This window comes from Terrapene carolina, unplaced genomic scaffold, assembly GCF_002925995.2.
Source record: "Terrapene carolina triunguis isolate 2854851 unplaced genomic scaffold, T_m_triunguis-2.0 Scaffold58, whole genome shotgun sequence".
In the NCBI taxonomy this organism is placed as follows: Eukaryota; Metazoa; Chordata; order Testudines; family Emydidae; genus Terrapene; species Terrapene triunguis.
Window position 1 is genome coordinate 108,727,977 of NW_020664409.1, and position 24,591 is coordinate 108,752,567.

At 47.8% G+C, this 24,591-nt stretch overlaps 1 protein-coding gene across 1 annotated transcript in view; it reads left to right on the top strand.

Moving 5' to 3' along the window:
• ADGRB1 (adhesion G protein-coupled receptor B1) overlaps window positions 1-24,591 on the top strand; it is a 279,184-nt gene that overhangs the window by 179,508 nt on the left and 75,085 nt on the right. The window contains exons 17-18 of the mRNA XM_024214406.2: window positions 249-390; window positions 23,574-23,677. Coding sequence (XP_024070174.1) covers window positions 249-390; window positions 23,574-23,677 — 246 coding nt within the window. The remainder of the gene's footprint in view (window positions 1-248; window positions 391-23,573; window positions 23,678-24,591) is intronic.

Below are 24,591 nucleotides of genomic sequence, written 5' to 3' on the forward strand. Positions count from 1 at the left end.
CCTGTGTGCTGGGATGGGGAGGGCAGCTCTGTGCCGGGATGGGAGTCCAGCTTGTGGGGGGTGGTGATGCTCCCAGCATGTGGGGAGGAGGAGGGGGTCAGTGCTCTGGCTGTATCTTTTGCATTTTGTTGGTGATGGTTTTTCTTTTTGCTGCCTCCTCTCACTCTGTCTCTCCCTCTCTCTCTCTCTCTCCCTCTCTGCTGTCTCTCTCTCGCCTCTCTGCACTTTGCCACCCCCTCCCTTAACAGATCCTCCTCCTCCTCCTCCTCCCAGCTTGGTGCCTGGTCCTGGCGCGGCTGCCGAACAGTCCCAGTCGATTCCTTCCGAACTAAATGCCTCTGTGAGAGACTCTCTACCTTCGCCATCTTAGCCCAGCTCAGCTCAGACATGGTAAGTCCTGCCAATAACATACAATGAAGAAAGAATGAAAGAATGCCAAGAAAGAAAGGAGAGGGGGGGGGGAAAAATCCCAGCCCAGAATGGCACAGCATCCAGCGTGTGACATTTAAATGACAATCAATCGCCAATACCAGCCTGGGTGCTGGGAGGCGGAGGGACCAGGATGCTGCTGGAGGGGTGTGTGTGTGTGTGTGTGTGTGGAGAGAGAGACAAGGTGGGGGAGGTAATATCTTTTATTGGACCAACTTCTGTTGGCGAGAGAGACGAGCTTTTGAACATGTGTGCGTGTAGACATTGCAATATAGAAAGACGAGAAGACGGCAAAGCGGCTCAGATGTGCCGCTGACAGGCTGTGACCTAAAAACAAACCCGACCGAGGAAGTTGCTGCATTGAAGTGCCACCGATTCCTTAAGTCGGGATGTTCGGGGGCAGCGAGCCCTTGGGAGACAGAGAGCAGATCCCTCCCCTTGTCTCCCCAAATTGCCCTCCTGCCACCCTCCCTCCCCCTTAGGGTGACCAGATGTCCCGATTTTATAGGGACCGTCCTGATATTCAGGGCATTGTCTCATGTAGGCACCTATTACCCTCCACCCCCGTCCCGATTTTTCACACTTGCTGTCGGGTCACCCTACTCCCCCTTCCTCAATTGCAGCGTGAGCTGGAGCCTGCAGGGTGGAATACATTTGGGTTGCTGTGGCTGCTGCAGTGATTGTATTGTCGGTTTCAGGGGCCTCCCCCCCCACCCCCGCCCCGCTCTCTTCCTGCACTGTGGATTTGAATATGAATGTTGGTGGAACCAGGGAGGGGACTCGCACAGGCTGGCATCTGCACTGTTGTCAGTGCCCGCACTTAATCTTTGCACGTTCTCCACCCCTTCCTTTTCCCCTTTCAACCTTGGTGCGATCTCTGGTTGCCGATCATCCCTGATTGGTAGACCCTGAAAGGGTTTGTACTGCTTTGCTGACTCGGTGGTTGTTTGAAGGAGGTGGGGAGTAGGGGTGGGGGCTGGAGGGGTGTGTGTGTGTGTGTGTGTGTGTGTGTGTGTGTGTGTGTGAAGTTTCTGCTTCTTTATTTAAAGGGAAGCAAACGTTGGGTCTCAAGGAGAGTGTTTGAAAAAGTAAAGGATTCCTAGAGCCGATCCCAGCTCCGGAGCGGAGTCATGCCTGGTCTCTGGGAATGCGGAGCGCATGCAAAGTCGGTGCTGGGGCGTTGCTCCCAGGGGTTCATAGAGTCATCCCAATGTCTTTAGTTGGGGTTGATTTAAAAAAAAATATTTCAGCCATTTCTGCGCAGATCCCAGGCGCACATCGATTCACAAATGAACACCGTGCCTCATGTGACACTTCCATCTGCTCGGGCACTAGGAGTTACTAGGCCCTTCCAGTCATTTACTAATTACACCTTCCTCAGTAAATGCCGGTTTAATTTAGGGAAAGGGAGGGGAAAGGAAGAAGGGGTGGGGGAAGCACATTTTCCAAGTTGAAGGTTTGGTTTATTATTAGAAACACTAATATATTTGGTCCACTAGTTACCATGGAAACAACATCTGCACTGAAGTGGCTTTAAAGACACAGTGTTGGCTGTGTTTGCTTAGGCCCAGGCAGGTCCAGCTGCTAACCCACTTTGAAACGGCTTCACCAGGACGGTGACTGACTCGTAGAGTAGTCCCTGATGTCCCTTTTGCTCTTGCCAGAAAGCAGCGATTTAAAGGGATTGTAGCTCCAACTTGAGGGTGGGGGTAATTAGATATCCTGGCAAGGCCTGTAAATGGCCAGAAGGAAATGGTAACATTGGCACAAGCCACCCTAGCTCCCCACCCTTTGCTGCATGGGCAGTGACTGCCTTGCTCCCAGCCATGTAGACTTGATCGGTGTGAGACAGTGGCTGTGTGAAGGCGACCTGCTAGGCCAATGTTTTATATGAGTCGTTCCCAACTTCCCTGGGGATGCTTGGCTTGTGCGCCAGGCTGAGCTCAGCTGTGCCAGCCGGTGCCCATCGCGTGCCACTCAGTGGAGTGCTGTTCAGTATGTGTTATGCCACCTTCCTCCCTGGGCCTAATCTGCAGAGGACACAAGTCTTTTAGCTCAAGCAACAGAGGCTCAGGCTCCCAGCTTGGGAAGGCCCGGGTTCAAATCTTAGTGATGCCCATGATGGTGGTTGGTGTATGTACCCTCCCTCACTTTACTCCTGCCATGACCCATGCCCAAGCCCCGCTGCGGGGCAGGACGCAGGGATGCACCAGGGCCCAGTATGGAGACTCACTGAGTGGCAGCCCCCAGCCCCCACTGATACTGAGGCTGGTGATGAAGACCCACTGCAGATTTCCTTCCGAAGATGGCGTGGAAAAGGAGTAGTGAGCCTGAGTAAAAGAGAGGTGACTATTAGCAAGACTAAGGTCATGTCTTGTTCTGATTTAACTAAATTGGTAGAAAAACGGATGCAGCCCCTGAACGTGGAGGCAGTTCTACTGGTTTCAGGGTGTTTATAGTGAAAGCTGTGCCGCGCTGGTATAAACACCTTTATGTCGGTATAACTCCAGCCACACTAGACTCTAAATCTGAAGTTTGTAGCAAAGGTGACTCTGTTAAGCTTAAAACTGTAGCCACCAGAGCGGAACCCACGGTGGTGTAATACCACATGGCAACATTTACTTTAAATAAAATAAAAGGCTCCATGATTTAGTTAAAATGGTGGAGATCAGACCCAAGGCATGTCTGTATTTGCATTGTATTCACTCGGTATGGTTCATCTCTGCTGGACCTCCAGGCAAGGACCTTTAGGCCCAAAGTAACCACCATGCTCCCCCCATCACTCAAAGTTAGCGTTACGTCTGTGTCTATGGCCACGCCACACTGGGCTGCCTCTCAGACGTGCTCACTATATAGGGGAGACCCTGCTGTAGTGCTTGCATGGGCGACCTAAAGGAACAGGTGATGGACTATTCCCTCTGGTGTCACTGAAGCAAAGCCCAGAGATGGTGCTAGGTGATGCTATGGAGCTGGAGATGCTTGTCTTTCAGAAACGTGTAAAACCCAGCTCGTCCTGGGGCCAGCCTTACTGAGCTGGCCTAATCCCATTTGGGGTAACCCTCTTTGACTGCTCTCTGCCTCGTTCCCCCCTCTGCGAAATGTGGATGATCTGCATTCATTTGTGGCTGGTAAGCACCCTGAGTACGACAATCCTATATAAGGAGCTAAGTGCTATTTCCCCTGTAGCGTGAGGAAGCTACACCTTTTAAGCCAACAGCCTCCCTGTACTAGCTATTGATGCGCCAAGAAAGTTTTGGAATTCAAATTCAGTTCAGACAAGCCCCCACACGTTCAGCAGTTTATGCAAACCTCCCGAATTTGCAACTCTGGGCTCTGACCCTGTGATTCTAAGGAGAGGGGGCTCTGAGCCACTCAGGATTTCTGAAATTAAGTCTTTGGGCTGGAAATCTCATGAGATTTCCTGGTAAGAGATCCTGCTTCGGGGATTGCACTGCCCCTGCTGCTGGAGCCAGAACCTGGATATGGAGAGGCAAAAATAAGACAAGGGAGGGGGCAGCGGGCCGAACTTTTTCTTGTCTCAGAAGGGTTTTGTGTTGAGGTTCAGCTTGGTTTTGGTGTGAGTTTTAAATGAGGTTTCTGCAGTTTCTGATCGAGGCTGATTTGCCCATCCCTGCACCAAAACAGCAGCAACCGCACTGTCCAATCCAGCCTGCCTTTCCCCTGAGTAAGGGGCAGTGCACTGTTGCAGGCTGGGTTTCTGAGTTACAATCTGTCTGTGGTTTCCTCCTGCTTGGCGGGGCATGTACCCTGCACCACGTCTGTTCCTGGCACAGAGTACTTCCTCTGGCATGGCCATACTAGCCAGCATGTGGTAGGGGAGGAGCCTGGGTCCCCCTCCTCCCCAACTGTAGGAGTGGTGAAACATAGCTTTATGGTAGCTCCTGTCCCGAGAATCTGGGTAGCAGCAGCGAGGGGGCATCTTAATGGATCAACATTGTATTTCCCTTCCGTCCCATTAATAGGGGACTGAATTCTAATACTATGGGGTCTTTCTGTATTGGATCCCCAGATCTAATCTAAGTGCTAAGGGGAAGCTTCTTGGGCTTATTTCTCTATTACATGTTAATTTTGTAGCTGTTTAGATGAAGGTCGTCCGCACGATTAGCCCTTCTGCGCGGTCCTTTCAGTACTTTGAGGACGTGGCTGGAAGGAGCATAGGGTTATTTTGTGGTCTCAGCCTTCGTGGAATGTGCTTGCCTGTTGTTTCAGAAGCTCTTTTATTTACCCGGAAGCAGGCAATCTGAAATGTATTTATCTTTTTTAATGGCCAACTTTCTCTTAGCTACTTTTGAAATAGAAACTGGATTGATTCTGGTTTTCAACAGAGCTTTATAGGCCACTGGTATCCCTAAAGCACTGCAAAGAGGAGTAAGTGACAGTGGATTCTGATGGAGCTATGCCGATAGATATACAGCAGCTGAAGGCCTGGGTCTCTGAGAGCATAGGGACTGGAGCTGCGCAAACCTGAGATGTGGGATTAAATACAGACTTGGGTCTTGGCAGACTTTTTGGAAGCTTGTGAGTTGTTCTGTGACACTGGGTTGAATTTGTGTACAATTGAGGGTGAATCTGGGATGACCCTGGTCTGAGTTTGACATGAGCCTGGCCTGAATTTGCAGAGAAGCTGGGTTGCGTTTGGGGAGAAAGTCGGATAAGCCTGAGCTGAGTTTGGAGAGAACCTAGACTGAATTCCAGGTGCCAGGGATGGATGTTGTTGTTTTTGTGCCCACAGGCAGCAATCAGGGCTTGGCACCCCATTGTGATAGGTGCTATACACGCCTTTAACTAAAGAACAGTCCCTGACACAGAGTGCTTACAATCTAAGTGTATGATGAGAGACAACAGGTGAATACAGCAAGCGGCCAAAGGGAGCACAATGTAGCAGTGAACCGGTTATGAACAGTGTAATAAACAGTCATCCCAGCTCCATAACTGTTGGGGGGCAGTGTATCCTAGTGGTTAGCGCATTAGACAGGGATACAAGAGACCTGGTTCTGTTCCTTGCTCTTCTACTGACCTGGGGCAAGTCATTTCCCCTCTCTGTGCCTCAGTTTACTTTGAGATCTACGAAGAAAAGCACGATAAAAGCTAGGGGTTCTTGTTTGTGGTCTGGTGGACGGCTTGGTAGTTGTTCCTGGCTTTGACTCAAAACCTGGCTAAGTTTTGCTGAGCTTCTGTTTTGGCATTATGGTTTCAGTTAAATCCTAAACTCACAGTGTGAAACTCGGGGGTGTGTGGGGGGGGGGGAATGTGAACTACCGCACAGCATCTCCCCTGCCCTATTGCCAAGCCATCCCCTGTGAGTTCCTCACAGTGCTGTCAGTGACTCCTCTGCAGGCAGATGCTGTGTCACCCCGTCACTCTTCATCTGACGGAAGGGAGCTTTGTGGGATTCATCGTTTCAGCATGAGCAATACTGAGCCAAATTCACTATCCGGTGTAAGCGGGGATGAGCCAGCGGCCTGATGCCCACTCACACCCAGGGTTGGATGGGCCAGTTGTCTGCCACCTGTTTCAGGCAGTGTTTCTGGTGTGATTAAGGTGGGTTGCTGTATCTCCGGGTGTTAGGGAGGGATCACACTCCATTCGAGTTTGAATGGGGGGGGCGAGCTTATCACCCGGAAGGGACGCTCAGCTAGCAAATGGAGCAGCTGCCATGTGCCCAGTCCTAAGTCACCACATGGGAGCCTTGTTTACTGAGAGGGGGGGGATTCTGACAAGGACACCACCCTCCCCCACCATGTCCGTTAATTCCCAACTGGAAAGCAACCATCAGAGGTGGGTAGATGATGTGGCTCTGTTCCTGGAAGGGGGGCAGAAATGCACTGAAAGCTGCAGGAGGGGTGAGCAGCGTCACTCTGAGGTACTCCAGCCCTCCCTGGGAGCCTTCTGAAGCCCCTCTGTGTGATCACTGGGCAGTTGGTACCCTGTAGGCTCGGGGGTTATATGAGCGTGGGGGAGATTGGTGCTGGCATTTCCACCTTAGCTGGCCGTGGAAGTTAGTGCTGCTAGAGCAACATTCGCTCCTATGGCTGCCTGGGAAGGAAGCGGGTATGGCACGGGCATGGCCACTAGCAGCCTGGCTCTGAAGATAGCCATGTTACCAGTGGGTTATACAGAGCAGTGAAGGAGGTGTAGGCCCTGTGGGATTGAAATGTGCTTTTCTCTGGAATCTTTGTGCTAGGAGGCCATGGCACAGAAACTAGTCAATCAAACCTTGCTACCGATCCATCCATCCATCCATTTACAGCATCTATCTATCTATCTATCTATCTATCTATCTATCTATCTATCTAATACAGCACCCATCTCTGTGGTATCTGAGTTCCAGGAAGAGCTTATGTCAGGGCACTCAACTAAACGTTCTGAGTCCTCTTGCCTGAGTCCTCTTTTCCCCTCTGTAATGGTATGGGTTGGCCCTGAATTAGCAGTATTTTGGCCAGGAGAATAAATCATTCCCCCCCCTCAAATATCTGCTCACTTAAAACAAAATTAATTAGCTTCAGCCGTGCTTGTGCCCTTTAATACTTTTGCTTTCCATGAATAGCCTGGTGGATGAGTTTATTGGCAGAAATGGCAAACTTTGAGCAGAACTGGGGAATATGAATAGAAAGCAAATGGAAAGCAGATTTCAAACATGCATATTTGAGCCCGCAAACTGATGCTAAGAGTTATGATCATCCAATCAGGGAGCAGAAATGATGTCACGTGCGTTACCTGCCCAATCAAAAGTAGCCGACAGGGTTAACATTTTTAATGTGTGTTGAATACTCATGGTTAGCTACATGCGGCCAGTCTGTGAACCGGGAACAAACTGGCAAATGACGAATAAGTTAATAAAAAGCAAAAAGAGGCTGCACAGTATTTATTAGAGATTACTCTCCCTGCTCTGCTAAGTAAGTTAGCAGTGTCAGCGCTGCTAGTGTAACAGGCCGTAAAGGGAAGACCTTAAAGGGAAGAAATATTAAAGATCCAATGACTGGAAGATGAAGCTAGATTACTTCAGACTGGAAATAAAGAGACATTTTTTTACAGTGAGGTAATTAACCATTGAAACAACTTACCAAGGCTCATGGTGGATTCTCCATCCCTAGCAATTTCTAAATCAAGATTGGATGTTTTTTTCCCTACAATAGCTGCTCTAGTTCAAACAGCAGTTGTTTCAGGGAAGTTTTTGTGGCCTGTGTTATACAGGAGGTCAAGTTAGATGATCACAGTGGCCCCTTGTGACCTTGGAATCGATGAATCTGTAAACCATTGAGGCTGATTCTGATCTGACGTACACTCCCTTTACACCATTAACTGTGGTGGTGTTTACCTCTGCGTTAGTGGATGAGAATCCAGACCAGGGCCTTGTTGTTTGAGTGGTATGTGGAGGTAAATGTTCCCTGGGGAAAGGGAGTGGTTTAGCAACTTGACTCCCTGCTAATGCGCCGTGCTGGCAAATGTCTGTGTATAGTACTGACTGAGAGGACGAAGACAGGTTTGATCATATGGGCACCTCAGAGGGCTACTAGATGAAGATGTCACTGTCATCATAACGGTACAAAACACCTGTGAGGCTCAGCAGATCAGATCCGTTCTGTGGCTGAAAATTGCAGGGCAAGTATCAGCCAATGGGGGAGGTGATGTCTCACAGGACTGGTGATGGGATACAGAGTTGTTCTAAGTCACCGGTTCAAATCCAGTTCAGGTCAGAAATCACCAAAAGCCATTACCGGCCACAGCTCTTCTCTGAAATTCATGGTGTCTGCCTGGTTCCTAGTAGAGAAGAATCATCGTAGTGAATGTCACTAATTAGCACCCTTTGTTGAAGGGCCACCGATGGCGCCATGGAGGTCTTGCCAGTGCAGGTCCTGCCGGGTTAGGTTGAGTGTCATTTCCAGTGTGGCTTGTGCCACCTGTGTACAAGTGAATAAAGGGAACAGGGTTGGTGCTTTGTATGAACTCAGAATTGTCCTCTCCTAAGGCACAAGGAACCCTCCCTACCTTGCTCATCTACGCACTGAGCAGGCCCAAGGTCTGGAAGTAGGTGGTGTCAACAGAAATGGTTCAATGTCCTAAAACTACTGCCACATTGGCCCCTGGCTGGCATCCTCCTAGAGAAAGCCAAGGCTTGAATGAGTCAAGGATGCTGAGCTCCGCACAGGCTGGTCCCTCGGCGAGGTCAGGGCTCGCTCCCAGTGGGGTGAGTTGGGGGGAAGCTTGTCCAGCCCATTCTGTGGGGAGAGGCCTCCCCTCCCAAGGGCTGTCAATCTGGTGTCTTTCACCAACGCGACATTTAAAGAGAAAAACAAACAGTGTGTTGTTTTGGAATTATTTGGTGGAGTGCTGTCGGCTGGCGTCCACCCAGGACGCCGCTCAGATCAGGATAAACACAATCTGGATTTCCTTTCCCTTTCCCAGTCTGCCACGGCCTTATTTTGGCGGTTGCATGACTGCTTCCAGCAGGGCCCAATCCTGCCAGGTACTGGGTGCTCCTGCCGCGAAGTTGATGGGAGTTGAGGGTGCAAGGTCAGGTCTGTGGGGGCTAATATAAGTACAGGATCGGCAGGATTTGCTTTTCTTGATCATCAGCTGGACAGTGCAGAGAGGAGACGTGGCTGGGCTGTAATGAATAGAAATAGGATCCTTTATTGAGGCTGCTGGTCTCAGATAGGCCCTGTGACCCTCTCCTCCTCTCTCAGAATAGATGCTTCCTATCATCACCACACAGGGTCTCCCTAAGTCCCTGTCTGGACTCAGCAGTCATGGAAGGGACTGGAGGCTGCACTGATGGATTGTCCTGATCATTATCAGCTTTCCTCTGAGGGAGTAGCTGAGGCTTCAGAATTACTCCCTCCTTCCCCTTTGGAATGTAGACTATGTTGGAAGGGAAGGGCTGGCAGAGAGCTACTCTCCTGTCTCAGGCAAGGTGCCAAGATTCAAAAGATAGCTGGGCCCCTCACCTCTCCTCCAGGCCACCTGAGTGCTGTCCACACTTTAATGTTGTGCAAGGGTGGAGCAGATAATAGTAGCTCTTTGTCCAAAGTAGGGCCCTGTGAAAAATCGCGGTTTCAGAGACTGCTCGGAAATTGCGAGATTAGCCCAGTCCCGTGATTCTTCCAACAGCAGAAGTAGGCCTTCCCTCGTGCTGTTCTCATGCACGGTGTGGCGTGTGGCAGCATGATATCAGAGCAGCAGTTGGTGGGGGAGACGACTCGGCGGCCGGTTATATGCGAGGCAGAGTAGCCACTGCTGTCACCTCTTGAAACACAAGCACTCACGGCCTCAGCGGGAAGGCGGGATCAGGCATCCGCGGGTGTCGGTCTCACGCTCGGTGCGGCTCGGGGGTGAAGTCCAACGTTTTCAGATTTAATTGCCTGAAGTTGGGCCATTGAAAAGTCTGGCTTAAATGACTTAGCCAAGCAGGTCAGTGGAAGAGCAGCCGGGTATAGACCCCAGGATTCCTCACCAACAATCGCTTATCTTAACCCAGTGGTTCTCAAACTTTTGTACTGGTGACCTCTTTCACACAGCAAGCCTTTGAGTGCGACCCCCCTTATACATTACAAACACTTTTTTAATATTTAGCACTATTATAATTGCTGGAGACGAAGCGGGGTTTGGGGTGGAGGCTGACAGCTCATGACTCCCCATGTAATAACCTCACGACCCCCTGAGGGGTCCTGACCCCCAGGTTGAGAACCACTGTTCTAAGCTCTAGGCCATTTAGCTGGATAGTGAGAAAACAGTCCTAAGGGTCTGTATAGGCCCAATCCTGCTCCTTTCCAAGTCAGGGGCTGGTAGGAGCAAGTTCAGACCTTAAGAATGTAGAATAATCTTCAAAGGGAAGTAGTGGAAGCCTCATCCCTTTGGTAATTTGTGAGTGAAGTCAACTAAGCTCTGGAGAATATACTGTACGACAACATCTTGCCTTGGCTAGGGAGAGAGACTAGGTGAGTGAATCAGTCTTTTCTTCCCTTAATTTCTGTGGTTCTCTACTAGACTGAAGGAAGCTCTCTTGATGCTGCTTATTAATAATCCACCGTGTGATCACTCGTCAGCATTGAGAGCACTATCAGAGCTGTTTACTAAACACAAATTGCCATGTGGTATCTGGGGAGCGAGCTCGATACAGAGTGAAGAATTAGCAATTGTTAATAAATAGTAGCACATTAAGATGTCTCTCTGGGTGATTTTTACTTGCTATAATTGTGTGGAATTGCCTGTTAGACTGGCCAAATTGTATAAAAGGGGCCCTAAATTCCAAGAATACGTTTCCAATAAGCTCTCTATCAGTTTTTAAATAAGATGCTTGTTACCACGTGAAGGAAACAAAAGGATGTAGTGGTTCTTTGAATCTGTCTGGCTGAAAGGATACGAGTGGAGCTGAGGAAGGCCCTGGTCTGATGAAGGGAGGCGAGAGAGAGAGAGAGGCGAGGAAGAAATGAAGAACTTGACTTACCGCTTCTCATGCGGAGATCCCAAAGCACATCACAAAGAACGGGAAGTGCTATTAGGGCCAGAAGCGTAGGCGTCGAGTGTAGGTTTGGCCCCAGCCCTGAACAAAGTGGTGCTAATTAAGCCCAGGAATTGATACGGGAGGCACTGTAACAGAGAGAGACCACACTGAGTGATAGTCCCTCCTCGGGGTCCTCCCTGCTCCACAGGGGTAGCTCATTGCTCTCCACTGAATGAGCATTACACACTTTATTTAGAAGGCTCAGCAGGTGCCTCTTGGAAGCCCCTGGTCCTTTTCCCTCTTACAATTATTTGGCTGGAGCAACATGAGGGGGAGTGGGGGAGAAAGAGTTAAAGAGAAGAAACTGTCTATACTGGCATTGTATAATAGGGGCAGTTTGGGGTCCCTGTGCCCACTATGGGGCCCAAACCCTTCCCCGTGAGGGGGTGCTGCTTAGAAAACTCCAGAGTTCACACTTCCCCGCCACCCCACCAGCGGCCTATGGCTCCCCTGGCAATGCTGGCCTTTAGGAGTCTAACCCAACACTCTCCCTTCGTTTTGATTGTAGCCTCTACCTGCTCTCACTGAAGTCAGTGGCGAAACTCCTGCTGACTTCAGTGACGGGGGACCCACCCCTTGCCCAGGTCCTGCTCTTCCCCAATCTAGTGTGTGTGTCAGGGCTTTCTCTCCTGCAGCAGGGCAGGTTGCAGTGTATGTTGGGCAGCAGCAGGTCCACACTATTAGTACATGCCAGGAGTTACTCTTCCAAGAGGTGAAAGCCGAGCCTTCCCATTTTTTAATATGGAGATATATCTATCTCCTAGAACTAGAAGGGACCCCGTAAGGTCATCGAGTCCCACCCCCTGCCTTCACTAGCAGGACCAAGTACTGATTTTGCCCCAGATCCCTAAGTGGCCCCCTCAAGGATTGAACTTACAACCCTGGGTTTAGCAGGCCAACACGCAAACCACTGAGCTCTCCCTCCCCCCCTTGGAAGGGCCATCTGTGTCTGGAGTGTCAGCACTGGCCCTAGCTACTGGCACAACGAATTGTGACAGGACGACTGGGCATCAGTGCGAATTACATTGAACACTGAGTGATGCTCAGAAAAGTGACTGGGGAAGAACAGCGCCTGCTTATCCAACCGCGCTGCTCCCTGGTTGGATAAGCAGGCGCTGTTCCCATTAGCTCTGCAGAGCCCTTGGAGCTGCAGCAGAATTGCTGGCTAAGGTGCAGTCACAGGGCGCCTGTGCTCTGCTCTGGAAGTGCAAAGGGGCCTTAAAGGGAGTGTAAATCGTTCCAGCAGCATAACTCGGGCCGTAAGTTCATTGAGACCAGCTATTCTGTGTTTGTACAGCACCTAGAGCAGTGTGGTCTTGGTCCACGGATGGGACTGCTGGGAACTACTGCAATGCACAAAATAATAATAATTAATAAAAGGAGACTTAAAATGAGAGGAAATTATATTGACACCCATTTTTAAGTCACCTTTACACTGTCAGGATGGCATGAAGAGGCCTTAGCATAAATGAGAATTAGATTCAGGATCTTTATACTGGTAGACCTGAGTGAATGCTGCCAAAATCTATTTGAGGATAGTCAGCCAGATGGAAACAGCACATTCAGTTCATTGGCATTCTACTCATTTTGATCATTTTCTGCAAACATTTGTGCACATTTTGTCTGGTTGGTTGGTTGTTTTGTTCATGAACATGTTCGCTCTTCTGAGTACTGGTGCAAAGATACGTTTGTGCAAAGATGTGCACTGGAAACATATTTGTGGCCATCTTAAAAACTCTTTGGTGTCCCTCCTCTTTGTAAAGTTTCAGTTGTCCACTCAGGGAACAGAAACAATACCATGTGACTCAGGCGACCACGCACAAGCCATGAATGCTGACCAGTTGAAGGCATAGTAGCAAATGGTTGATGAACAATCCCTGGGGTGAAATATATTCACCTGAGGCTTGATCAGAAGCCCATGCAGGTTAATGGAAAGATTCTTATTGCTTTCAAATGAGTATTGGATCAGACCCATAAAATAGCCATGAGACCATTTTGAATTACAAACATATTTTTTTTTAAAAAAATCAAAAGTGTGTTTGCAAATAATTTGGGAACAGAAGAAACAGGCAAATGCCTGAGTTACATTATTAGGGTGATTATGTCAAATACAGAGTTTGCTCAGCCCTGATCACCACTGAGGATGTGAGAGGCAGAAAGAACAACATGTGCAGCATTGAGAAATATCATCCTTTGACTTAGTTCTAAATGGAGCTAGCTTGATGCAGGGGCACGAGCAGGGAAGTGGAGCAAGGATAATGCTGCTGCTTTAACAGAGTCACATTTCACAGAGTTACTGGCAAAGAAGAGAAGGAAGGAAGGACAGGTGGAGCGAGAAAGTGAACGGAGAGGAGGGCTGAAAAGAGGAAAATAAGAGAGGAGTACTGAGGTCAGAAAGAAAAAAAACAGGATCTGGAAAGAGGGCTGTGAAACAGAGGGCAAAAGGGGCCAAATTGGGGAGGAAAGAAAGAAACTGGAGAGAAGTGGCTAGGGAGAGGAAGAAGGAAAAGAGAAAACGGGATGGTAATCAGGAGAGGCAGAAAGCAAAGAAGGAAAAAAGATGTCTAAGAGAAAAGGAAGAGCATCCGTCTCCCCTGCCAGGCAGACAGATTAGGTAGCAGGGAGAGCAAACAGCCTTAGGCAGGAGCATTCATTATTCCACCCTAGTTGATGTCACTGATTGCAAATCCTTCCATTCCTCGTCCTTGCTCTGTGACAGAATTGCGGGAATTGGAGTTGAGATTGACCTGTTGTTCCCTTTTGCTACAGCAAGAGTGTCCCCTCTCCTATGATCACTGGGGCATTGTCCCTTATGGATTTCAGGGCGCCAAATGGGGCTTCCACATGGCACCCAGCAGGGTGGGTGGGGATGGGACAGAATGTCTGCAGTTTTAGAGGATCTCCTCCAGACCCTGGCGGCTCTCAAAGGGATAGAGACCCAGTGTCCCTGGACTGCACATCTGAACGTGGCTCCTTTACTTCCCAGTTGTAGTGCTTGCCTTATAAGTCTCCAGATGAGCATCTCCACCGGTGCGGGCTAACCTGTCTCTTTGATTTATTATGATGGAGCACCTTCTTGTCATTACTTCTTTATTTTTTTAATAATCCAACCCTTTTTTCCCCCTCCTCCGAGGAAATTTTCCTGGCGAGGCTGAGATCCTACAGCAGCTGGTCGCTGTCTGTCAGGGGCTTTAATTAGTCAGAGGGAATAAAACAAAGGCTGCCTCTCTTGCTAAAGAGAAAAAGGGAAAGGGGGAAAAAAATCAACCTCGTAAACAAAGAAACAATACAGAATCCTGAGCTGACTGGGATTGACCCTGTGAGACTTCCCGTTCCTAGGGAGCTCACTTGGGCACAGATCCTCGAAAGTACTTATAGATTTCGCTGGGAGTTAGGTGCATAGATTCCTTTCAGGATCTGGGCCCTAATATTACCATTGAAGTCAGTGGGACTTCCAGGATCAGGCCCTTCATTCCGAACCATCTTCCCAAATTCTGCAAACATTCTGCAAACAGCACCGGGTTAAATCTCTGCAGGGTTGGGTAAACCTTTGCTCCTCCCTAGGGAGAGAGAATAAGTTGTATGCTATTTCCTCAGTTGGGGTCTTTCAGCTCAGTCCTCGCAGATGAGGTCCTGACCAAGGATACCCTACCTTCATATTTGCTCCCTTCCTCTTTTATGATTTTATTCCACAGTGGAAGGTAAATTTGCCTTTAAAAGATTTTTTATATTTCTCCATAATATGTATTCCTTAATATTTGAAATATTCCGTTACTCATTTAAATATTATATATTTTGACCCTTTGGGGAATATCAATTTCTAAAATTTCAGATTTATCGTAATTTGTTTTGAAGTGGAATAGCTTTCCCTAATTTGGTTTATTATTATTACACATCACGAGTAAAAGATGTGATAGAGTCATAGATCCCAAGGCCAGAAGGGACCATTGTGATCATCTGGTATGACCTGCTGCATAACACAGGCCATAGAACTCCCCCAGAACAATTCCTAGAGCAGGTCTTTTAGAAAAACAGCCAATCTTGATTTAAAATTTGTCAGTGATGGAGAATCTACCACCACCCTTGGTAAGTTGTTGCAATGGTTAATTATTCTCACAGTTAAAATTTTACACCTTATTTCCAGTCTGAAATTGTCTAGCTTCAACTTCCAGCCATTGGATTGTGCTAGACCTTTCTCTGCTAGAGTGAAGAGCTCATTATCAAATATCTGCTCCCCATATAGGTATTTATGGACGGTAATTGAGTCACCTCTTAACTTTCTCTTTGTTAAGATAAATAAGGTGGGTTTTCTACTCCTTTAATCATTCTCATGGCTCTTCTCTGAACCCTCTCCAATTTATCAACATCTTTCTTGAGTTGTGGGCACCAGAACTGGACACAGTATTCCAGCAGTGTTTGTACCAGTGCCAAATACAGAGAACATAAGAACGGCCATACTGGGTCAGACCAATGGTCCATCTAGCCCAGTATCCTGTGTTCTGACAGTGGCCAATGCCTGGTGCTTCAGAGAGAATGAACAAAACAGGTAATCATCAAGTGATCCATCCTGTGTCATCCATTCCCAGCTTCTACAAAAATAGGGATACTTCAGAGTATGGTTTTGCATCCCTGCCCATCCTGGCTAATAGCTATTTATGGACCTATCCTCCATGAACTTACCTAGTGCTTTTTTGAACCCTGTTATAGTCTTGGCCTTCACGACATCCTCTGGCAAAGAGTTCCACAGGTTGACTGAACATTGTGTGAAGAAATACTTCCTTTTGTTTGTTTTAAACCTGCTGCCTATTAAAATAACCTCTTTACTCCTACTCAAAAGCCCCCTGTTTATGCATACCAGGATCACATTAGCGCTTTTGGTCACAGTGTCACACTGGAAGTTCATGTTTTATCTGTCATGACCCCCAAGTCTTTTTCAGAGTCACTGCTTCCTAGAATTGAGTCCCCCATTTATAGCCTACCTTCTTTGTCCCTAGATGTATACATTTACAGTTAGCTGTATTAAAACACATATTATTTCCTTGCATCAGTTTACCAAGCAATCGAAATTGCTTTGAATCAGTGATCTGTCCTTTTCATTTTTACCACTCTCTCAATTTTTGTGTCATCTGCAAACTTTATGAGTGATGATTTATGGTTTTTTTCCAGGTCACTGATCAAATGGGTTAACAAAAGACCATGCAAACACTGGGTAAACCTCAAACAAGACTGGAGCCCAAGTATAGCTATTTATAGTAATAGGTGGGTTAGAAAGAAATTTAGGTCATAAAAAATAAAAAGGAATCACCCATTCATCCAGACCACCTTCACAGCTTTAGCCATTTTTTTTTACATTCCTGCCACCGAGACCCTCTCCCTTAGTGACTTTCATTAATAATCAGGAATGTATCCCTAGGAAATATCAAAGTGACTATTCCTTGTGGACAAGAACTGAGATTACTCAACTTCGACAGCTGTTCTTGGGTCCTGATTTGAAATCATACCAAAAACTATGTAATTATGTAAATAATGTAAAGATCCTGTAATGTCAGTATTTAAGTATCAAACATTTTATTGTGAAATCCGGATTCAAGATGGCTCTATCTAGACCTTTAACCATGTTTGAGGAGTTGACCCAGGAGCAAACTGGAATAAAAAGGTTTAATTTCTAAGATGCATACAATTTTGATTGAAAAAGATGTTGATAAGAAAACAACCCAGATGAAAAGATAGAAGAGAGATTTGGATGAAGAAATTCATCTGGATGAGTGGGCCTTTATGTGGGAGATCTACATCTTCAATTTGTATAGCTAATAAATAATTTTTTATTAATTATTATCTAGATGGCATTTGACTCCAGTTAAAAACCATCATATTTTTGCTAGTAGGAGGCACTTCATTGGAGTGGTTGCAGGGAAAGGGGAACATACTTGCATGTGTGGTGCGTCCAGGAAGTAGACAGTTTGGGGAGTAAATTATTAAAGGGTTTCATCTTACTACAAAATACTGGCATCCTAAAGAGCCTTTGCCTGATTATATAATGCTTCAGTAAAATATCTATTTTTTAAACAGAATGACAAATTACTTTCTTTTTTTTTATTATCAGAGGGGTAGCCATGTTAGTCTGTATCCACAAAAAAACAACGAGGAGTCCGGTGGCTCCTTAAAGACTAACAGATTTATTTGGGCATAAGCTTTTGTGGGTAAAAAACCACTTCTTCACTTTCTTTTTTATTGTTATCAGCAAGATTTTGTATTGCACGTTATTGGAAAAGTGTGACTTCTCCTATTGAATTGTGGTATAGGAAAATAAGGACTGTCCTACTAATGGAAAAATTTTGACTCCAAGTACGTACATAAGAGAAACACCAGAAAGAGAATAAGTGTTTAGAAATGTGCTCACCCTTTTTAGCATACTCAGAGAAGGAGGGCTCCCGCTGTCATTAAGCCAAAATTTTTAGCCAGGTTCTTTGATTATTAACCTGATCCTGAATAAGTAATAAGCAATGTACGATGTAGTAAGTTAACCTTCTATTTTAACTTTGCCTGAATAAAAAGTGTTTTGTTTTGTTTTTTTAAATGAGGGGAAGGGTCCTGTTGGCAGGGTGTGGAAACAAGCCAAGCCCTGGCACTTTTTGTAGTAGTAGATGTTCACCACAGTGTCCTTGGCCAAAATTTCTCCTCATCCTATTCCCTTCCACCCTGGTGGTGGCTGCTTTTCTGTGGTGCTGTGGTTGGGTACAATAGCTGTAAAGTGCTTTGGGATCCTTTGGATGAAAGAAATGAAATCATTCATCTAGTGCTACGATAGACCCCTCGGTTTATGGAACTCATTCCACAGGGAGAGACGCGGTATGAAAATGTGGATGGGTGGCCGAAGGTTTTAGGACGTGAAATTGGAAGAGTTTTGTCATGTGGATGGGGGATTTGTCAACTTCGGGGGTAAGGTTTTGTCGTTTATACGCGGAGATTTGGTAGTGTTGGAATGAAGTTTTGGCAGAGTTTTGTTTTGGCAAGGGAGGACATTAGGGATACAGCTGGAAGGTGTAATTTCCAGCTCGGGTAGATGAACGTGTGCTGGTTTTGATTGAAATAATGCTTTAAAAATATCAGTGTAGCTGCGATGGCAGGTGTGGCGGCTCAGGCTCGCCACCTGAGTATGTGCCTATTTGTGGCACGGTAGTTAGATCAAAGCTAGTGCGTGTACACCTGTACATCTCCCCGAGCTAGAAATCACACATTCAGCTTCAGCGTAGACGTACCCCTAGGAAGGGGTTTCTTTGGTTTGAGGCTCCTGTGCTCACCTGAACTGTACAACTTTGTCGTACTGCAAGCCCAAGTTTTACGGACATGGAAGAGACATGTCAAAACTGGGACTGGCTGATGGAAATCAGGACGCAGATTCAGCTCTTAGACCTAATTCCCTCTAAGCCATGCAAGGATGCAGGCCAGCCTGCCAAGCTGTCACTTCCCCACAAGGGCCAGTAAGTCAAGTATGAGTTCACCTTGAGGGAATGTCCCGGTTTACAAAGGCTTGAACATGTGTGAATTACCTTCAGTCTGGTTCTCTCACCGAGGAATCCAGGATCATAAGCAAACACTCTCCCTCGCTTAATGTAAAACACAAACATTGCATTAGTTCACTGCCAGCTCTGAGGCACATTCTGGGGGGGACGAGGGGGAGGGTTGTTTTTAGTACAACTTCCTAGACTTGTCTTTTCTCCTGGCCACATGAAGATTCCCTTAAATGAGACTGGTTAAATATCATGTGGGACTTGCTGCGAATCTCTGGCCATCATTACTCTGTTTGTGTAGCAGCCAGTGGGGGCCGCTGTGACAGAGAATGTTGCAGGGGCAGTAAGAAAGCAGTCCAGGAGGACATTTATCTCAGGTAATAATATGGTGCTTGTTACCTCCTCACACTCTTTCATGTGCTTATCCTCACAGCGTTCCAGGGCAGGGCTATTGTCCCTGTTTTACAGATGAGGAAGTGAGGCACAGAGAGAACAAGTTACTTGCCCAAGGGCACACAGAAAGTCTGTGGCAGACCAGTGAATTGAACGCTGCTTTCGCGAGGCACAAGGCAATGGCCTAACCACTGGACCACCCTTCCTCTCTGGAAAGAAGGCTTCACACTGTTATCAAAAGAAGTGCCCTTCCCAGATTTCTTTTTGTAGGGAGTGGTATACAAAGCTTCGGCGCTGAAGGGTGTAAACACCCAGGGTGGGAGTGGAATTATCCAGGATGGCCCCAGGGAGTGCAATGATTTGCGCTAAATCCCCGTTGAAGTTAATGGGAAGATTCATCCTCATTTCAGTGGGCTTGGGATCAGTCCCTAACGGCAGCAGAAATAATGGGATGAAACTGAGCAAAAGCAAGGTTGAAAGCCAATAAATATTTCCCGATGGTGAGATCTGCCAGACTGCAGCTGGATCTCCCAAGGAGGAGCAGTGGGAGCCCCATCACTCAAGTCATTTCTAAATAGAAACGGCGAAGCCTTGGAGCAGATACCATTCTGCCACAGTTGTGAGTGATGGTGGTACTTGAGTTAGGAGATTCCTGGACTACACTGAAAAGAGCTGGAGCTTGGTTTCACTTTCCAGGACATCTCCCACTTATGTTTTCAAACAAGCACCTTCGTGCAGTCTCCCAGGCTGCCCCTCACGCTTGGGAGGAGCTCGCTGTAGACATCTGCAAAGCCACCTCATTGTCCTCCTCAAAACTGTCCTGTGCCGTGAGGCACAGTCAGGCTGCTGGTGTGCTGAGACCACTGGCTATCGTGCTGACCCATATTATCTCATTAGTTGTACTGCCCCATCTCTATCTTTCTCTGGTCTCTTGCCTTATACTCAGGGCACATCTACACTTGCAGCTGTGTGTAGAGTGCAGACACTGCATGCCCAGCTAGCACAGGTATCAATAGCGGTGTAGACACTGGGCATGGCTTAGGCGAATAAAGTAGAGTTATTTCCACGCCTAAGCCCCCAGGGTTTATACCATACATGGCTTGCTAGATACCCAAGCAGTGCCACTTCTACACTGCTAGTTTTAGCAGTTGCATCCCACTGTCTGGCCGCTACTGGAGCCTTTCCCCACTGCAGAGGAAGGCTCCGGCAATGGGGAAGGACACTGGGCCAGATTCTTTCCCTGCTGTCTCCCCCCTGCCAGTCTTTTCCTGCTGCATCCCCAGTGCCAGAGCCTTTCTCTGTGCATGGAGATACACACTGCAGTGACAAGCGAGGACGCAGACTGCCTTTCACTGCGGCGCGTAGCTACATGTAGGGTGCCCGTACTCTGCACGTTGCTATGGGTGTAGACGTAGCCTTAGATTGTCAGAGATCATCTTTGTTGTTGCTGTTCTTGTGCTGTGTTTGTACAGTGCCTAGCACAATGAGGCCTTGGTCCCTGGTTGGGGCTCCTCGGCGCTGTGGTAGTAACAAACGATTAATAATAATAAGGAGCTGGAAGCAGGGCATTCTTCATGAGGCCCTTAGACTCTGGAATTCACTACCCCACATGGTGGTCAGCCAGAGATTGATTTGTTAACCTTAGAGCACGTGGCAAAGCCCGTCTTTTCTTACAGGCATTTCAGGAAGAAGGGAGGTCTAGCTGGTGGTTGATGTAGACGTCACGTTGGTTGGAACCATAGGACGGGTTTGATGTTTAGGTTTTTTAGGAGGTTTCTTTTCACTGCAATGTGATTACTGGTAATTGGGTACTTGTTTAGTTGGGACACGGACAGGGCCAGCTCCAGGCACCAGCCGACCAAGCAGGTGCTTGGGGCGGCACCTGGAGGGGGGCGGCGCTCCGGCCGGGCTCGCCGCCCTCCCCCCGGCGCTCCGGCCGGCCGGGGAGAGCGGGGCCCCGGCCAGGGAGAGCGGGACCGCGGCCGAGCTCGCCGCCCTCCCCCCGGCGCTCCGGCCAGCTGGGGAGAGCAGGGCCGTGGCCGGGCTCGGCGCCCTCCCCTGCTGCACTCCCCGCCGGGGGGCTGGGGGCGGCGGGAGGCTTTTTTGCCTGGGGCGGCAAAAAAGCCAGAGCCGGCCCTGGACACGGAGATATAGCATTGCTGATTTTGATACTTGTGAGAGTATCATTATGTGTTTTTGATGAGTGAGAGGTGTCTAGAGCTAGGGGCTAGGTGCTGGAGAGATCTAAATTATGAAAGAAACAGCTGTTAAAACAAACTGCAGTGTATAGTGATTGGTGAATTTCTCAAAGGGCCATATCCGAAGCCTGTTGAAGTTAATGGAAAGGCTCCCATTGACTGCAGTGGCCTTTGAATCAGACCCCAGGTCCAGAATTTCATGTAGGTTGAGCATCCAAAGGTTTGGACGCTTCTCTAAAAGTTTATCCCAAACTCTTTGGGCTGGAAATCCTGCAAGATTTCCCCTGGGGTCTCTAGTATGTCCTGGTGGGGTTCAGTTTATAAACACTTTAAGAAGGGTCTTGTTCTTCATTAATGCCTCTACTGAGAGCCAAAATGTGCTCTTGGCCCACAGCAACCAAATGAAACAAGCAAAAAACCATCACCCAGCTTTTTCAAACTGCAAAGAAGGTTCAGAGCAGGTGCAGTTTACCTCTGGGCAAAGGTTCAGCTCAGTTCTCATTTGGTCCAATCTGGTTTGCTTGTCTCTAGTTAGCAGAGTGTATTGCGGAGTTAACCCCATGTGGACTACTTGTCTGCGAGGGCTGCCTGTTCCTGTCCCAGATCCACGCAGAGCCCAGTGCTGGGGGATGTTTATGTCAGAAACCACCTCGTTTCAGCAGCTGTAGCAATAAACATGGATACCGGCAAACCTAATAACGTCCTTGTCCCTGGCCTCACACCCCCACAAGCTGCCTCAATCAGTTCAATCACAAGGGATCATTCTCCTCTATCATCAGCATTGTGGATTTCTGCTAGCTGTTCTGTATTCATTCCAAGCAGGGAGCATTGACATGGATAGCATGGAGCATGGTGGATAAAGAACATGCAACAGAGAAATACACAGTGTAGTCTGGAGAAGGGGAAGTTTTGCCATCCATGATCTGGAGAACCAGATTAGGAGAAGCCACTGTGGAGCACTTGACACTTCAAGAGCACATGGCTGACAGGAGCGGTGGGTTCACACATCAAGGGAGAGATATTCCTCTCTCCCATCCCCAGTCATGTCTTCTCCAGCTATGCTAAAGGCTGGTGAGGTCTAATGCATAGGATGAACTACCCACACAGGTTCTCCCTCCCACGCCCTCCACTACCAAACCTTTTAAAAACTGCCTTGCCATGTGTTTACCCCCAAAGTCCCCGCTCACGGGCAGTGTCTGGGAACCAGTGAGGCCACTTGCTATTTGACCCAATAAAGGTCTCAAGCAAAAACACGGACAACCTTAATGTTTAATAGACCGCCACACCTCCCTCTGCATGAATAACAAGCCAAATTCATCCCTGGTCTACCTCCCTTGCATTCAGTGCTGTTACACCTGCAGTGAGTTTGGCCTCACGGAGTTTAAGACAATCCTTCGATGCCACAGCCCAGTTTTGACTAGCCAAGTGGTAGGTCCACCAAATGGACTTGGTCACACAGGAGATCAGTTCATACCATTCTTAGCCCTGTCCTGTATGAATTACTAATTACTAGACTCCTCCCTTTCCTCCCATGAGTGAAACTAATTTCGTCCCCCTTCCTTCCCCCCTCCCTCCCCACTGTGTGGCAGGAGAAGAGTTACAGCTGAACTGAAAAATTAGAAGAGCAAATTCTTTTCTTCAAGGATGAGACCGTGACATCCCCCAGGCTGAACATCCAGGAATCAAAACAATACGAGAACCAAAGCATAAGCATGAAAGGAAGTTTGGGGCAAATGGAGGAACTCAGGAGGAGGGAGTCACCATAATATGATCATCTTCCCCTGCTGTGGTCTCAGATGCCAGTTTAGGATTTGCGTGTTGGCTGTGAATGGGTAGCTAGTTAGCTCCTTTCTTTTCCCAGGTGAAGGGCCAGGAGGGAGGTGAGGGAGCAGGGGCGGGAGGGATCCTGTAATTTGGCTGAATTCCCTCCAAGTTTACCGGCTTGCTGTGCATAGGAAGAGACGCCGGGTGCAGCTGAGGAAGGGTGGTGAAACAATGGCCATTCCAGCTGGATGTTATCACCGAGTTTATTTATTTATTTTCCTCTTCGCTTGTTTTGTCTCCTTGCCTGCCAGATGGTGCTTTCTAATTGGTGGAAGATTTTCACCCTCTTCTCATCCTCCGAGCTGCAATGATAGCAGCTCCCAGAAGAGCTGATTTGTAAACCTGCGAGCGTGCGGACCTCCTGCTGTTATTGCCTCATTAACCCTCTCGGGAGCCTCGTGTTAAAGATGAAGGGCCCAATTCTCCTCTCTCAGACTGTTTGTCTCCATTGACTTCACTGGAAGTACTCCTGGTTTACACCAGTATATGTGAGAAGAGAATCAGGCCCGATGAGAGGCTGGGTCAACCAAAAATGTGTCTGTTTCTCACATCCTATTTGTTTGTTTCAGTTTGATGTGATTGCCAGGTCAATTGACACGTGCTCAGGCAATTGTGGGGGAAAGATCTTGTTATGAAACCGAGCTGGTAGCATTTGCTGAGCGTCCTTTTTGTCTCTTGTTTTCTCTTTTTCAGAACATGGAAAAAGTGCTGGTCCCTTCTGTCACATTAATCGTAGGCTGTGGAGTATCTTCGCTGACGCTTTTGCTCTTGATTATCATTTACGTCTCAGTCTGGAGGTACAGATTTCTTTCTCCACTTTTCTCACTGGGCACAGCAGCTGTCATTTGGTCTGGGTGGATTCTGGAGGTTCTGCCCTCCTGTTGTGGATGTTTGGGTATCTGAGGCAGAACCATTTTCTGATGAGCAGGTGCTGAAGGAAGTGGTTTTGGTGGCTTAGTAGGTGGCATTCTCTTCTCTGGCACATAACCCAGTATGGTGCTGGCTGGAGAGGCAATGAAGCTAGTGCCCTGAACACTTGAGTCATAGACATTAACATTTTCAAAAATGACTTGCTGTTTTGGGTACCTCGGTTCTTGGGTGTCCACCTTGAAACACTTTAAGAGGCCTGATTTTCGAAGGGCGGTTGCTCAGCACTTTCTAAAAATCAGGATTCTTTAAGGTGTCTCAAGTTGGAGATGGGCAAAATCGAAGCACCCAAAATCACTAGTCACTTTTGAAAATGTAGGTCCTAATGATCCCACAGCAATTTTCATAAACTTAAGGGTATTAAAACCAAGCATCCTGGCCTAATCCCAATTTAGCTAGCTACAGTCTGTGTGCCTAAATTCCCCCTTCAGTTTCAAATATGGGATTCTTCTTCACTTTGTGTTGAATAGAGTTACTGTTCGCTGTTAAACAGCTGCTGTGTATCACCCCAGAAGTAGCTGCATTTTTGTGGTGGCTGTGACTCCTTAACATACAAAGTTTGATTCATCCAAGGCCTGCACTGGCATAAAGTCTCCAGAGGAAAGACCCCACCCAAAGCCCAGGTCATAAGATGCATGTAACTCTGTAGATTTTAAGGCCAGAAGGGACTTAGTCTGACCTCCTGCATAGCACAAGCCATTGAATCTCACCCAGGGATTCCTGCATTGAGCCCAACAAGTTGTGCTTGAGCTAGAGTGTATGTTTTAGAAAGTCCAACCTTGCT